Source organism: Carettochelys insculpta, chromosome 13 (assembly GCF_033958435.1).
Source record: "Carettochelys insculpta isolate YL-2023 chromosome 13, ASM3395843v1, whole genome shotgun sequence".
Taxonomy (NCBI): Eukaryota; Metazoa; Chordata; order Testudines; family Carettochelyidae; genus Carettochelys; species Carettochelys insculpta.
The window spans coordinates 23,585,773-23,602,867 of NC_134149.1; the positions used below are offsets into that span (position 1 = coordinate 23,585,773).

At 44.0% G+C, this 17,095-nt stretch overlaps 1 protein-coding gene across 2 annotated transcripts; it reads left to right on the forward strand.

Annotated features, from left to right (window-relative positions):
* Positions 1 to 7,915: 7,915 nt before the first annotated feature.
* LOC142020115 (voltage-gated potassium channel KCNC1-like) lies at positions 7,916 to 15,166 on the forward strand. 2 transcript variants are annotated; one of them, XM_075007723.1, is made up of 3 exons: positions 7,916 to 7,973; positions 10,071 to 10,622; positions 12,090 to 15,166. In XM_075007723.1, the coding sequence occupies exons 2-3, from the start codon at positions 10,131 to 10,133 to the stop codon at positions 12,888 to 12,890; spliced, it is 1,293 nt and encodes a 430-aa protein (XP_074863824.1). In that variant the 5' UTR covers positions 7,916 to 7,973; positions 10,071 to 10,130; the 3' UTR covers positions 12,891 to 15,166. The 2 variants fall into 2 exon arrangements, with proteins under 2 accessions (XP_074863824.1, XP_074863825.1); XM_075007724.1 differs by lacking the exon at positions 7,916 to 7,973 and adding an exon at positions 7,982 to 8,175.
* Positions 15,167 to 17,095: the final 1,929 nt, after the last annotated feature.

The following is a 17,095-nucleotide window of genomic DNA, read 5'->3' on the forward strand; positions in this document are numbered from 1 at the left end:
TCTGCCGATAGGGGCCAATACCAGGTGCCCCAGAAGGAGTGGACTGAACAGGTAACAATCAAGTGATCTTTCTCTTGCCATCCATCTCCAGCCTCTGACAAGCAGAAGCTAGGGACGCCATTCCTTATGCACCCTGGCTAATAGCCATGAATGGACCAAACCTCCATGAATTTATCTAGCTCTTTTTTAAACCCTGTTATAGTCCTTCATAGCATCTTCTGGCAAGGAGTTCCACAGGTTGGCTGTGTGAAAAACAACTTCCTTTTATTTGTTTTAAACCTGTTGCTCATTAATTTCATTTGGTGTTCTCTAGTTCTGATATTATGGGAAAAAGTAAATAATTTTTCCTTGTTCACTTTCTTCACACCACTCATAATTTTATATACCTCTATCACATCCCCCGCCTTAGTCTCCTCTTTTCTAAACTGAAAAGTCCTAGTCTCTTTAACCTTTCTTCATATGAGACCCATTCCAAACACCTAATTGTTTTAATTGACCTTTTTGAACCTTTTCTAATGCCAATGTAAGTTTTTTGAGATGAAGATACCACATCTGTACGCAGTATTCAAGATGTGGGCGTACCCTGGTTTTATATAAGGGTAATAACATTCTCCATCTTATTATATGTGCCTTTTTTAATGATTACTAACATCCTGTTTGCTTTTTTGGCTGCTGCTGCACACTGCATGGATGTTTTTAGAGAATTATCCACAATGACTCCAAGATCTTTTTCCTGATGAGTTGTAGATAAATTAGCCCCCCTCATACTGTATGCATAGTTGGGGTCCTTTTTTCCAGTGTGCCTTACTTTACATTTATCCACATTAAATTTCATTTGCCATTTTGTTGCCCAATCACTCAGTTTTGTGAGATGCTTTTGAAGTTCTTCACCGTCTGCTTTCACCTTAACTATCTTGAGCAGTGTCATCTGCAGACTTTGCCACCTCACAGTTTACCCCTTTCTCCACGTCATTTTTGAATAGGTTGAGTAGGATGAATAGGATTGGTCCTAGGACTGACCCTGGGGGAACACCACTAGTTACCCCTCTCCATTCAGAAATCTGACTATTTATTCCTACTCTTCGTTTCCTGTCTTTTAACCAGTTCACAATTATGAAAAGTTCTTCCCTTTTATCCCATGACAACGCAAGAGCCTTTGGTGAGCAACCTTGTCAAAGGCTTTCTGGAAATCCAAGTACACTATATCTACTGGGTCCCCCTTTTCTGCATGTTTTTTTCACAGGTTTCTTTTCCCATTTTGAAAAGGTGTGAAGTTTAAATATATTATACAGTAGGAGGAACCCATATAGCTTCCAGAACCTATTTCCTGAAGATTTATTAGGAGAAAATGATAGCAACTGGATGATTCTTGACATTTTGCAGTTATTAATATTAGTTGGATTTTGATCACTGGTTAGCAGTTTAACATCCTCAGATGCCATTTCTCTCTCATTGTGAAATCCATCCAAGTTTCATTTTGTCTTGCAGATAGTAGTGGACCTTCACACTCTGCCAGAGCATCAGTTTTCTGTAGTGAATTTGGCTGAGGCAAATGCTCCACAAATTCACCTGGGTCTATGATTTGCAGCATATCTCAAAGTGCCTTGTAAGTAATTCTTGTCATCTTAGTACTGAACAGTGATTTCAGAGTGAGAAGCATGAAGGGTAATATAGCTCAAACTCATTCTCATGCTTTAGGGTGAGGGTAATATAGAGTAATCCATTTTCTTCTTCATAGGACCTTTCGAATTCCGTATACCAAGAGGCATAGAGGTTGCTCCATATCCTGTCTGGAAACTGAAGGTCTGTCTTGCTCATTTGGGCTGTGTCTACATGTGCACGCTACTTCGAAGTAGCGGCGCCAACTTCAAAATAGCGCCCGTCACGGCTACACGTGTTGGGCGCTATTTCGAAGTTGAAATCGACGTTAGGTGGCAAGACGTCGAAGTCGCTAACCCCATGAGGGGATGGGAATAGCGCCCTGCTTCGAAGTTGAACGTCGAAGTAGGGCACGTGTAGACGATCTGCGTCCCGCACCATCGAAATAGTGGGGTCCGCCATGTCGGCCATCAGCTGAGGGGTTGAGAGACGCTCTCTCTCCAGCCCCTGCGGGGCTCTATGGTCGTCGTGTGCAGCAGCCCTTAGCCCAGGGCTTCTGGCTGCTGCTGCCGCAGCTGGGAATCCATGCTGCATGCACAGGGTCTGCAGCCAGTTGTCGGCTCTGTGGATCTTGTGTTGTTTAGTGCAACTGTGTCTGGGAGGGGCCCTTTAAGGGAGTGGCTTGCTGTTGAGTCTGCCCTGTGATCCTGTCTGCAGCTGTTCCTGGCACCCTTATTTCGATGTGTGCTACTTTGGCGTGTAGATGTTCCCTTGCAGCGCCTATTTCGATGTGGTGCTGCCCAACGTCGAAGTTGAACATCGACGTTGCCAGCCCTGGAGGACGTGTAGACGTTATTCATCGAAATAGACTATTTCGATGTAGCATGCACGTGTAGATGTAGCCTTGGTCAAATATGAGTAGAAAACATGTGTCTTGTCTCCTTTCACTTAATCTGGTCTTGCAGGTTCATCCTGGAATGATATGAGAAGGCATAGGTTCACCACACAGCATATTCTCTGACTCCTCCACCCATACCCTTACCAAGAACACACATAATCTAAGAGTTGTGTTGGGTGAGCTCTGATGGACTGTTATGAGGCAGTATGAAGTACCCAGTGTATTCAAACAAGTAAACAGCTGTGCTGCACAATGCATCATCATTACTATTGCCAGCTTTCAGCTGCATTTCAAGTCATCATATAATACCCACTGCTGAGGAATGGTTTGCTAGAAGGTGCTTGGTTGAGGATATACGTATGATGCTTGTGTGACAGGATGGCCTGCCCCTTTCGGAGCCTGGGGCTACAAGCCAGCTGTTTGAATATCAGACTCAGCTGGAAAGAGGTCAGGGTATCACTATGAAAAGTTGAGAGAGTTCAGCTGGATGGAGGTGAATTCCTGCATTAGTCTCTGAAGCGGGAACTGAAAAAGGAGGATGTGTTCTCCTTTCAGCCCTGAGAGACGCAAGGAGGAAATCATGAGGATTTGTGTTTCAAAACTAAAATTACCCTGAGGAAAGGTTCTGAAAGAGGTTTGGGCATAATGCTGATATTTGCCTGTGCCTACAGTATCTTTAGGACTTATCTTCAGGAGGGATAAATCTTTCTATTCAGCAAAGGGGATGTGGCTTGAGTTATGATTCCAGAATGTATGCCCCCCAAAAAAGGGTGTCACTTTTGGAAATGAACATTTCAGCTGTTACTTGTTCTGTAGATGGCACAGGGCCTAACACCAAGAAACCCAGTCCTGCCTGTTGTCCTAACAATTACATCACTCTTTGGCAGCAATAACTGAGGCCATCTTTCTCTCTTTCTTTTCACTACATAGCAGAATTAGGTCACCATGTTCTAAAGTACTTAGGAGTTCTTGCTGGTTCCTCTTTTATTCTTTTAAGTGAATTGAGCACAGGTGAAAAGTGTCAGTCTGAAAGCCTCTCAGAGACTCCAGTCTCTTTATCCTCAAAAGAGGAACAGTGTAAGCAACAGTTGTGAAAACTTTCTCGAGCAATAGACTTCTCCCTTGGGGTGGAAAAACTGCTTCTAGGGGTAAGTAGGGAGTTCAGTCTTTTGCTGTTTTGCTCCTTAGCTTCTCTACTAAGATCAAGGAAATCTGTTATTGACTGTCATGATTGTTGTTTCTGTGATGTGGAGACCTGTTGCTTAGGAACTGGATGAATTAAGTTGGCAAATTACATTGAGGGTGATAGTCTTTCCTGTGCTGAAGGGGGATGTCAGAAGCCAGCAGTTGCTCCTTCATCTTAAGCAGTCCTGGTCTACATTAGAGTAGCCTGAGAGGAATGCCCTAACTTGGGCCAGCAGGACATGAATAGCATAAAGTGGCCAGACTTGTAGGAGAGACTATGTCCCTCAAGTATCAGAGGGGTAGCCGTGTTAGTCTGGATCTGTAGCAGCAACGAAGGGTCCTGTGGCACCTTATAGACTAACAGAAAAGTTTAGAGCATGAGCTTTCGTGAGTTAACTCACTTCTTCAGATGCTGGTCCTGGAAATCTGAAGGGCCAGGTATAAATAGGCCAGAGCAAGGCTGGGGATAACGAGGTTAGCTCAGTCAGGAAGGCTGAGTTGTATTGTCATCAGTAGATCTGGAGGTGTGAACTCCAAGAGAGGGGAAGCTGCTTTTGTATGTCCCTCAGTTTCTACTGACTTGAGATAGAGCTGAATTGGTGAACTACTTTGTATCCCCAGTGGTTCTGGTTTTTTTTTTCCCACGCTTCCCTTATATTTGTTCAGTATTCTTAGCAGTGCTTTTTCATAGGGGGAAAGAAAAAAGGGAGCCAGTAGTCAGCTGACTCCCCCACCTGGCCAGTCCCACAGCTGGGGCTGCTGAAGTGCTAGTACTCAGTACTGGCACATAAAAAGCACTGATTCTTAGACACCATTTGTATTTCATAAATAACTAATCACATCTACCAGCAACCCATATACCTTTCTTTAAGAACCTTTCTGGGAGTTTATTCTACACTTTTCAGATTACAAACCACTTTGGACTCAATTCTTTTCCCCCTTTATGCTAGTGTAAATGCAGAGTAACTCCAGAAAGTAAATTGTGACACCAGTTTGGTGTGACTGACAGCACAGTTTGGTTTTTCCTGTGTATCTGAGCGTGAGCAGATGGGAAAAACATCCTAAAATTTTTGTTATACACAAAAGCCTTTTTTATTAAATTGGAGAGAAAATTACACAGAAATGCCATAAAGAATCTGATACTGGAAAACAGGAAACAATAGCTCAGATGTTGTTAGCAGCTGGATCTAGTAACTACTGCTGTTTTCATTTCAACTGCTATTGCATCTGAATCTGTTTTAACATAGTCTTTGAAAACACTGCAAAGTTTATTACAGTAATAACTTTCTCCAAAGCTTTCAGGCCTTGGGCCTGAATACATTTAGGTAAAAATGAAATGAGAGATTCATTACTCAAAGAAAAGTGAAATGGGGGAAGAGAAGTGAAGGTCACTGCCAAGCGCATGCAGTGCTTCATGCAGGGAAAGTGAATTCCTGGAAAATACCAGACAGAGAGAAAACTTGGAAAAAGGCCCTGTTCTCCGGAATGGGATTTGCACTTTCCATCTGCTTTTAACAATGATCAGAAGACACAGGCTGTTGTTGTACTGCTAACAAAGGGACTTATTCAGAGCCTAGTAACCACTTCTGTCATTTTGTTTCCTATTATTTCAATGACTTTTCACATCTGGAACATAATTCTGAGCTTGAGTAATCAAAAAAAGTGCAAAAGTTTTAATATGTTCATGCAAAGTGAACGGTGGAAGTACTGCAATGCCTGTGGACAAAGATGGAACTAAGTAGGACCTTACAATAGAAGGGGAAAATTGAGCAGCTAACACCAGACCATAACACCTCACAGGAAATGGAGAAAAACCTGAGGGATGCAGGACTGGGTAACTACAGGTTTTCTAGGCTCTAGAGTCACCGCAGGTGAGCGCTTAGGTGGGCACAGGTTGTTTATAAACACTCGAAAGGGATTTATCAAGAGTGACTCGAGCCTGATATCTGCGACGAAGCGATTGTGATGGAAACAAAAGTGAAACAACATGTATGATTTACTTGCGGACACTCACCCCTCCCTTATCCCTCAGCTCCTGGAGCAGAGGGAAGCATATTCATACAACAGCCCTGACAAGAGTGTCTGGCCAAGCTACTATGACTACGTGAGTGTGAGGGGGTTGACAAAAGTGGCTCAGTGCTTCCATGATCCTGAGGCCAAGAGGTTTTAGTTAAAAGAAACTCTCGCAACCCCATCTGTAGCCAGGGACCGTGACACTTTGCCATACCTCTTCCACTAGCCAGGTCCCTGGATTGGTGCTTAGAGGCTCATGGTATAAGGCTGCCTGGGATGGCTGTGCCCTACCCTGGGAATCCTTAGCTCCCCAGTTAGTGCAGAGGGAGAGCCCCGTTAGCTGCAGGATTGGTGCATATTGGAAAACCAAAAACTAGCCCAAAATGAGCCTGGGAGCTTCAAGCACAAAGAAGCTCTTTTCAGAAAAAAGGGGGATTGCAGAGCCTGAGGGAGCATAACTCGGTGTAGAGGAAGAAAAATGAAGAAATCCAGTCTTAAGTGGAATACCTGGCAGGTCTTTCTCAGCTGTGGGGTGAGTCTGCCTCTGGGCTTCTGTAATTTAAAATTTGACTAGACCCTTAGGGTGTGTCTACACTGTGATAAAACACCTGTAACTGTTTCAGGCTTGCAGGGCTCAGGCTGCAGGGCTATCAAATGGCAGTTTAGATGAGGGGAGCTGGAACAGTTTTTATAGTGGGGGTTCTGAGAGCTATTGAACCACACAGTGAACCTTCCATTTTGGGATGGGTAAATACTGGTCTGTAGGCCACACCTGGTTCCCCATATTAGCTCCTTACGAGCTGCCACAGCTGTATTTACCTGCACCTCTGCAGGTATGGGTAATTGCAGCTCTTGTTGGTTGAGGATCACCATTTCTGACCAATGGATGCTTTGATAAGCAGCACAGACAGGGACAATATTTTCCATAGCTCCCATAGGCCAGGAATGGTGATCTGTGGCCAATGGGAGTGGCAGTTGCCCATATCTGCAGAGGCCCAGGTAAATACAGCTGTGGTGGCAAATCGCCACCTCTTATTGCCCACCCCACTTCTATATAATGGAAACTACCTCATCCTGCAGCATCCCCAGTACCCCTAGTTCCTGCACCTATGGTCCAGGGCAGGGGTCTGCAACCTTTCTGAGGCAGAGTGCTGAAATTTGGCCTTTTGACCTCTGTGTACAGTCCGAGTGCCAGTGATACTTTTTAAAGTCACTAATAGTCCTACTGACAACAGCTTCATTAATAAATAAATTAAGATAAGAAGCTTTACCCTTTAGGTGGGGGTTGGTAGCATTAGCTGGCCTTTCGTTAATCCGCAGGCGGCATGGCTTTGAGCGAGTTCCCGGCTGCATGGAAGAGGATGGAAGGGGCTGTGCTCCCGCCTTGTGTGCCAATGAAAATCGGCTCTTGTGCTACTCTTCGCACCTGTGCAAGGGCTTGCTTACCCTGGTCTAGATATTCAGGTTCAGCGGGAGCTCATGTTCTGGGACTCCATGAGAGTTCTACACTGCAATTTTATAGCTTCACAACCTGAGGCCCATGAGCCCAGCCGTCAGGTGTTACAGGCTATATGTGGGTGTTGTATTGCAGTGCAGACATACCCTCTGAGGGAACAGGCTGGGGTAAGAAAGATGACCTGAAAAGTCCTTTTTGTCTCTAATTCCTTTGAATACTATTACAAGTAGCCTAAGAGAAAAAACTCTGGAAATAGACTTTGAGGAGTACTCAGGAACTAAAACAGGTTAAAATTTTGCAGGTGCAAAAGCTTATTCCTTCTGCAGCAAGAAATGAATGGAAAGCCCTTTAAATGAAAGGAGCGTGGCAGCTCTTTTTTAATTTAATTTGACTAAAGAAGAATCAGGAAAGGAACACATTTTCCCTGAATTTCTGTTGCTCATCATTCTAATTTTAAAGTGGGCCAGGAACTTTGAGCATTCCATATTTTAAAAATACCACTGTTCTTTGAGGCTGTAAAAAGCACCGTGGGTGACAGAGGGAAGAGTAATGTGACCAGGAGAACATCTGGCTTGGCAGTTGTTGACATGTTTGAGTATTATTCCTTAGAGGATGAAAAGTGATTACCAATAGGAGAGAACTGGAGAGGAGAGGGGGTGGGGACAACATCTTCTCCGTTTGGTTGGTTGGTTTTGTTTTCTTCCATCCATGAGCCTAAGCTTGGAGGCTGGCCACTGAATTTCCTGTTTTCACTGAACTTGTCTCTTCCTTTAGGCTTCTTCTCCTCTCCTCTGGTCACAAAACTACTGCAATAACTCCAAGGTAAGGATCTGAAATGCAGCTTCTTCACTGATTTTTTTTCATTTGGGATTTGTACCGTTGAGCGAGAGACAGCCAGCATCCTAAGCAGATGAAGAGCAATTTAGCAAAGGCATTAAAATCAGCTTTTTACACCGCTACCTGCTTGTGGAAGGAAAGAAAGTGCTCTTGCAAAGCTGCAGTAGCAGGTTTTCTGAACTCTGAGGTAACTTGATATGTCATTTGTATCATTGCTTCAGTCTTTGAGTTTCTGTGCTGTAAGCATGAAGCAGAGGGTGTATCTTTGTACTGTGTGAGCCCGATCCTTCTCCCATTGAAACCCCTGTGAGATTTACTGTTGAGTTCACTGGAAGCTGGATCAGGCCCTGGGTGTGTTGAAGGCAGTCACTGTGACAGCCAAACAGCAATTAATATGTTTGTACTGAACTTGTGAGCCAGCACCTGCATTCTCTTACCAAGCCTTCTAGTGAAAGGGCAGCATGTGGAGAGGCTAGTAACCTAGGCCAGCCCTTCATTTCTGGACTGTAGGTTCAAATCTTTTTTTATCAGTGGGTCATGAGCAGAAAGGAGTGGCTCTTCCATTCCTTGGTACCACACAAGAAAGCTGGTGCTTCTCTGCCCACGTGCTCTCCACAAAGAGAAGAAGGTGACAACTGAACCATGCCATGGCAGAAAGTAGACAAGAATGAATGACTGGGTGCAAGTATGTGAGTGGGAGGAAGGAGAGGGCAGGTCTAGAACAGCTGACAGTGATACAGGTCATAATGGAGAGGATTATCCCCAGACTGCCATAGAAGGGGGTGTAATATATCAGGAGAGGTGCCTGTGTTCACAATATCAATGGGACCTTTCTGAAATGCCCCAGTTCTCAGCCTTTGCCAGACATTGTATAGTGCAGAAGACTGAGGACGGTGCGTGAAATTTCTCTTGTAATAATATCGGTATAGAACTGAGTAACAGCTCCCACGCATTTTTGGCTCATCATACTTTAAGCTTTGGAGAACAGAGCTGATACTGGGTTCTTAATAACTGTACATGAATCATGCCACCCGGTGGCAGAGTCCTGAGCAGCAGGGTCTGGGATTGTTATGGAGGCATCACATTCAGTCCCAGGAGAAGGGAGTCAGTCCCTCAGGTTGCTCATGAACCTCTGTCAGCTGACCCAGGCATGGTGTTGATAGACTCCGGGAGGAAGCAGCATCCTAAAGCTGGGCAGATGGCTATGCCCAACATGAGTCCAGACGGGAGGAATAAAAAGGCAAAGAGTAACCTCAAAGAATACTTGCCTTCCCCCATCCAGATAACATGGTCCAATTGACAGCCATAGAGTCACATCATCTCACTTGTGACTTTTCAGATCACCAAAGTCATAGAATCATAGACTACTAGAACTGGAAGGGACCTCAGGAGGTCCTCAAGTCCACTCCTCTGCCCTCATGACAGAACCAAGCACCATCAATATAATGCAGAGAGAGGAGAAAAGCTCCCACAACTGGCAGGATAGGTCATAACTAAAAAAAACATCTAAAGCTCTAGGAAGAAGACCGTGGTTTACTACTGTTCTCCTCTGGTGCATGGGAAGGTAGTACACAGATATTTCTTGTCCTTATGTGAGGCAGAGTTTTCTTAGTTCCTGAAGGAGTTCAGGACAATCACAAACCTCGCTAACTTGTGCTCCAAGTACAAGGTATTTTTCTTTGACCTTGCCTTCTCTAACATAAATACATGGCAACAAGTATATTAAAAAAATTACATTACATTAGAAAACCTCTACCAAAACAAGACAATCCAATACATATCTTTCTCCCTAGGGAGATGAGAGAACAAACACAGAACGAACATTACTCATGTTGCTTAATGCTCTGTTGGAATGCCATCCGATGAGCGATGAGCATATAGAAGAGCCTGTATTGAATAGAATATGTCAGTGATGGGAATTGTCAGGCACTTTCTCTAGGAAATTCACATGCCAAGGGAAGTTACAAAATGAGCTTTGGCAGAGTGGAGTGATGTGCTGTGGAAAATTGCCCTGATTCAGATTTGCAGCATGAAGGGATTTGATATTTTAATTTGCATTCTTACCCTTTCTCCCTCTTGCAGGCTTGGTAGAACTAAACAGAAGCCAGTTTGAACGCGAACCCACCACTTGACACCTGAAGAATGGATGGCTCAAAAGAGAAGATCATCCTGAACGTTGGAGGAATCAGACATGAGACGTACTACAGCACCCTCCGGGCCTTCCCAGGGACCAAGCTGTGCAGCCTCACAGAGGCCCATGCCAGCACAATATATGATTATAACCCTACCACCAAAGAATTCTTCTTTGACAGGAGTGCTCAGCTCTTCAACTATGTACTGAGCTATTATAGGACCAAACACCTCCATTGTCCCACAGACACCTGCAAGTCAGTCTTCGAAGAAGAGCTGGCTTTCTGGGAGATAAGTGATGCACAGTTGGCACCCTGCTGTTGGCTGAAGCTGGCTAACAAAGACAGCCAGCCAGAGGAATTTAGTGTTTGGGATGAGACTGAACATGCCGATGACCAGTGCCTCTTAGTCCAGGTGGAAAGAAGGGAGTTCAGCTGGAGGGCCAGGTGGCAGCCCAAGATCTGGTCTATCTTTGAAAAGCCCTTTTCTTCTTTAAGTGCCAAGGTAATACTCCCAGTGGAGATGCACATAGGTTCTTCAGTGTGAGTTACTCGAATTTAAACCTCAGTAGATAAAGCTTTGGAACTTGCAGCTCTAGTGTACAGGTTCAAAGTCCTGCTTACAGCTACAGTACTTGATTCATAAAATAGAGCATCCCATAATGACAACCCAAGTCACCAGTATTTTTGGTGTGCAGTTTGGCATGCTCTGTTTTGGGTGCATCATGCATGGACCTATTTGCCCTGGTATTCTAGGGCAATTTGTAATCTTAGTGGTTTTGTGAGTTTTTGCACTGACTATTCATTTGAAAATTCATACAAGAAATGAAGTACTCAGAGTTATGTTTGCATCCTAAAAATCTCATTAATACCATGTGAAAGCTGAATCCAAACCAAGTGATTTAGGTGACACCTTTCTCTGCTTCAACCTGATGAAAAAACAGAGTGATGGAAGTGATCATGTGTTAAACAACCTATAGGCTCTAAACTATTCCTCCAAAGCATTTGGCAAATATTTCTGAAAATTAGGTTCAGCTCACAAAAGTCTCTCTAACCAAAAACAGGCCACATGTGCAATAGACAGAGGGTCTGATTCTAAACTCACTCCAGTTTTACAGCTGACTTCATTGACTTCATTAACTTTTCTCCTGATTTACACAAGTGTAAATCTGTTATTTGACCAGCTTTATACCTACTATCTACCAATTATTAAATGACAACAAGCACGTAATTTGGAAGCCAATGGAGTCAGTCTATACTAACCGGAAGATCAACATGCGGTGATTGATCTACTGGAATTTAATTTTGTGCATCTGATGAAGATGCAGCAAAACTGACCTCTCTGGGCTCAGCCATCGACCACTGTACTCCATGCTGTCGCATGGAGTAAGCAATATTGACGTGAAACTAAAGAGGCTCAGACTACACTAGCAAACTAAGTTAATTCTGACATGTCAATTCTAGGTACACAGATGCCATAGCTAGAACTGCATATCTGAAATCAACTTATTTCCCTAGTGTAGACTGACCCTAAGAGTCTGTTAACAGAAGCGGCTCAAATTAATGTATTCTTCTTTAGCTGTACTCTCTGCCACATCACCTCAGAATAGAAGTTAAACTAGTTAATGGGTGAGCTAATGCTAAACACTTAGGCCAAAGCCTTAATAATACTCTGTGATTTCTGCTTGTGCTGTTAGGTGGTGGTTGGTAGCATTGGCTGGTATTTTGTTAATCCACAGGTGGCATGGCTTTGAGCAAGCTCCCGGCTGCATGGGGAGGAGGGGCAGGGCTGAGCTCCCACCTCACATGCTGATGAAAATTGGCTCGCTTGGCACCTGTGCCGGGGCTTGCTCACCTCAGGTCTAGGAGAAGGTAACATTTGAGGATTCTGGCTGTGCAGTGAGGGTTTGTAGTTTTGTGATACTCTCATACTGACCTGATGGGTATGTTTGGCCTTTCTGTCCCTCTGCAGTGCCTGGCTGTTGTTTCTCTGTTGTTCATCATTGGAATCGTCATCATATTCTGTGAGGAGACTAAGGCACAGTTTGAGTACTTTGCTGCTAACTTCACCATTTACGGCCATTCCGATGTGATTGACAGCCCCCAGGAGTCTTCTTACCACCAAGCTCCTTATCTGCTCCACCTGGAGCTGTTCTGTGTCCTCTGGTTCACTTTTGAATTTTCCATGCGATTTTTCTTCTGTCCAGACAAAAAGAAATTCCTCAGAAACCCTCTGAATGTGGCTGATTTCCTCTCCCTCTTCCCAGTGTACATTGAACTCTTCGGAGCTGGGTATATTGAGAAAATGGCGAGCCTAGCACTTTGGCTGGGCCTTGTCCGTGTGGTCTACCTCCTCAAACTCCTGAAGATCTTCAAGCTTATAGAGACCCCTCTGATCTTGAGAGTCCTGTCCTACACACTCAAGTCCATCATCCGAGAGATCTGCATCCTGCTGATGATACTGGCCTTTGAAACCCTCTTCTTTGGCTCTCTCTTCTTCTATGGAGAGTTGCTGGGTTTTCACCCTTCTTACCATGGGGATCTGCACTTTACAGACATTATCATTTGCTTCTGGTGGGCTTTGATCACGCTAACCACTGTGGGCTATGGTGACATCATCCCTCTCACCACCTTTAGCCAGGTGGTGGCAGCCTTTGCTGCAATATTTGGCATGTTAACTATTATCATTCCAATCCCCATTTTTCTGGTGAAGTTTAAAGGCTATTATGCTGCAGCCATAACCAAACAGAAGTTGAAAATGAACAAAAAGTAATAATGCCATTGACCTCAGAACTGCCCTAGGACACTTCATAACTAATCCCAGATTGATTTTGTTTCTACCACTTTGTGGGAAAAACACATACACGTACTCCTATGAAAAGTCCATGCCCCATTCATTCTGACTGCCCCCTTGTGCCTGTTTTTATATTTCAAATCAATGTCAGGCACAGGGATTGGAGTTGCAGCTTTCTATTTTAGTGACTAATGTTCTCTGTCACCTATCCCTATATCTAACAGCACTACACTGAGGGTACATGAACACAGCAGGCTTATTACAAAAATAGCACTGCTACCCACAAAAATGCATTTCAAAATAGCACTTACCTATTTCAAATACAGCATCTACACACTTAGAGCCTATTTCAAGATGGAGTCATTGGATGCACTATGGCTTATTTAAAGTAACTTTGCTGTGTAGATCTACCCTGTGGCTATGTCTATACTCGACACAAAAGTTGACCACCGATACACAATTTTAGCTATGACAATTGTTTTTCCCCCCGCCCCCACCATCAAGAAAAAACAAGGCTGTCCATTGTATAAAGCTATGATAAGTGATGCCCCAGGAAATGGAAGGATGAAGGGCTCTATTGAAATATAGATCAGGACCCTGCAACAAGCTGAATGTTCTCAACTCTAGTGATGCCAAATCAAGGTGAGGTCAAACAGGAACATGTATGAGCTGCACAATCGCACACTAGCCTTCTGCAATTTCTCTGGGCCTGAGAATCAGCGGGTGTAAATCTGTGTAGCTCCACTGACTTCAAAGGAACTGATCTGATTTATACCACCTAAGGTCTGTGTGCCTCACAATGACAATCACACCTTCATTTTCATAGATGCCCTCTTCGTGGAAACAAATATGAAGCTAACGTAAGGGTCAGATCTTGTCACTAGCTTCTGCTCCAAGAAGGGAGTCCTCTGAATGTGACGTCTTACCTTGCATGGAAGGGAGGGTGTTAGCTATCTCCATGGCACTGGACCCCACCAAGAATCTTTATATTGGGGAAGGGTGAAGTCAGCCAGCCTTCATTAAGATGTGGCAGGCTGGAAGGAGAATTGATACATAGGGATGCACATAATCTTCCTGTCAGTCCTGTTGCCAGTGGTGGTGAATTTCCCCCTTAAGAATGCTGCAGACAGAAGAATTCCTTATAGTGTTTTTTCACTGGACTCCATTAGCATGGAATCTGTGTATGGAAAGGCATATGGCAGGGAATCTATAAAGCTGGATGCTAACACATGGCTTCTTGGCAGGATCCAATTCCCCCCAGAACACCTTCTCCCCCCCTCCCATGTATTTGATTGGAACAATCTGTCCATAAGAAATTCTGCCCTGTTTCCCATATTTTAATAAAGAAGCAAAGGGTGTTGCACGTTGTGTCTGACTTGCCTGTACATACAAGCCAGTGTGAACTAAAGACTAGATCTAAAATCTGCAGTCCTTGTAGTCAATATTTTAGTGATTTTTTTTCTCCTTATAAAACTCACTTGGCCTAATTCTCAACCTCACACAAGGTAGCCAATCTGGAGTATATTCCCTGAAGTGAGGGTGTTATACTGGTGGTAGAGGAAAACAGTGAGAGATCAGAATCAAGCCCAAAAAGTTGATGGTGCATTCAGTTTGTAAGAAGGGAGCTCGCCTGTGGCAAATTCCTTTGTACTGCAGAGAGGGTGCATAGCCTAGTGGAAAGAGGTTGTTTGAAATTGCAAAAGGAATCTGTTCTAATTAACTGGTGGGGTTGGGTTTTTTATAAGAAATTCTCTGTCTGAATGAAATCCTGGCCTCACTGAAGTCAATGGAAAATATCTATTAATTTCAATACGAACAGGACTTCACTTCTGATAATTGCATGGATCAACACACATTCAATGTCTCATGATTTTTGTATAACCAGACAAACTCTGCTTTTAACAAAAATAACTAAACAGCGCTACTCTTTCAAGGAACAAAACTGAAACCGTATTAAATACGTTCATTACAAAATCATACATTTAATTTTTCTAATTTATAACAATATCTATGGGTAGATAAAATGTAATCTTTGTATGCCACCTTTTTCCTAATTATTTTCCTTGTAATATCCAATGCTATATACTTCTGTTGTGGTGAAGAAACAAAATCAGATGCTGTGGCTATTTCAGGAAAGGCGTGCAAATGTTACGTTGCTTAGTGTAAGCAAAAGTTGTCTTTTATGTTATTACATCTATGAATATAAAACCTATTAAGACCATGCCTTTATTAAAAATTCTATTAGTGTACATCCGTGTGATTATGTTGCACAGGGCATGAATTTAAATGCTGTTTTACTTTAACACAATTACATAAGAATTAATTTTCACAAAAGAAAAAAGGATTTGTCTCAAAATTATTCATACATAAAAAATACCAAATAAGAAATAATAACCAAGGCACATTTACATTTAAGATCAGATTCTTCTTTGCATTCTGATCTGTTTGGCATGGGGAAAGAAAAGCCATCAGGACAATATTACAGCTATCTGAAGCTCTGCATGTGGCTGGTGTTAGTTGGAGAAGCCTTGGTGTAATTGGGTGGCCTGCCCTTTAAAGGGCCTGTGGCCTGTTAGCTCTTTTTGATTGTCAGAACTTTCTGGAAAATTTTCAGGTGAACCCTATAAAGGGCTGAGAGAGCGCAGTTAGTGAGCTCTGTAATGGAGAGATGGTTTCCTATTCTCAGCACTGAAACAAGGAGTGAGAAGGAAATGGAACAGTGGTGTAGCCTATCCTGTCAAGAGAAAGAAGTAAGGTGAGAGCCTCTGAGAGCTGGACTGTGGGGTGGGCAAAGAACAGCTTTGTTTTGATTTTTTTTTAAAAAAACACTGTGCTCTGAAGGAAAGAGCTGAAAAGGCTAGGTGCACTCCAGAGACCTTCAGGGGCTGGGGAGCTGGACCAGTTGCCTACATGTAGGGATGTTCTACTACTGGTATATGGTCTTTATGGAACCTGATGTGAGCAGGGTGGCCCTGAGATTATGGGGAACTTTCCTGGCTTATGTATGATTCAGGGAATTGGCTAGTAAAAGAATCTGAGTCACTCCTTGGACTGATCTCAAGGTCTCCCTTTCTGGTCTCCTGCCTGAGTCCTTCTAATTTTGATAAGACGAGTCTAGAATTCCTGGGAGCCTGTATCCACAGTCTTATTGTGGTCCTTTATGGCAGGGTAGTGTGTCCCTTCTCTGGTGTACTTTCTTTACACTGGATGCTTCCCAGAACCAATGATGGCTGCACATAGTTCAAAGCAAATACAGGTTTTTATTATTGTAAACGAGGGGGAAACATATGGAAAAGGTTATGAAATGAGTCACCCCTGCCCTGTGTGGGCACAGGGACACCACAAACAGCAGCCTCTGAGACTGGAACGGTCAATCTGTTCTTGCATGTCCCAAACCCTAGCTGTGCTGCAGTTGTAACCCACATGCTTAGGTGTGGGTCACTGTCCTATGTAGTGGTACCTAGTCTCTGTGTAAGTAGTTTATCTCTACAGCCTTAGCTGAGAGCCACCTAGTTAATAGCTCAAACTGTAGATGCTCCTTCATTAAGCTTCCGAGGTCCCAGGTTTAGAGTCTGCCTGTGGCAGTTACACAGTAAGTACAGGACACCCTTGACTCAAGCAGGGCTTGTGTTTTTGCAACCCTTGCATAACTTTAATGTTTGTGCAAGTTGAGGGGAGACGGGAACCAGGCTGCAGCAGGGCTGGTCCGTGTCCTGGCTCCCAGAGTGGCAGGGAGTCAGGTGGTAGTCTGGTACCCATCTCCTTGTCACTTGCTGGACCCTGAAAACTGACCAGGGGCAGCAGTCATGTTAACCCTAGACACACACAACTTGATTGTTGGATCTCGAAGGTTAACAGTAATACCAGAGGTTAGAGGCCTGCTCTGGCAGTGGTGACCTGCCTTCTGGCTCTAGGTGGCAGCATCTGCCCAGTATTAGCCTTTCCTCCAAGTCTGGCCTCCAGAACCTCCTCTCTGGTGACATCTCGCTGCCTAGGGCCATTCCCCCTCTCTGCAGCTGCTCACCACGCTCTGCTTCTGTGTTACTTACAGCACAGTGGACATCTGCTCCCCAGGTCTGGGCCCACAACTCCCTTGGTGAAGCACAACCCTGGCTGTCCATCAGCACAGCTGGTCTGTGCTGCTTTCCCTCCAGCTGTGCTCTAGTCTAGGCAGGCGCAGTTCA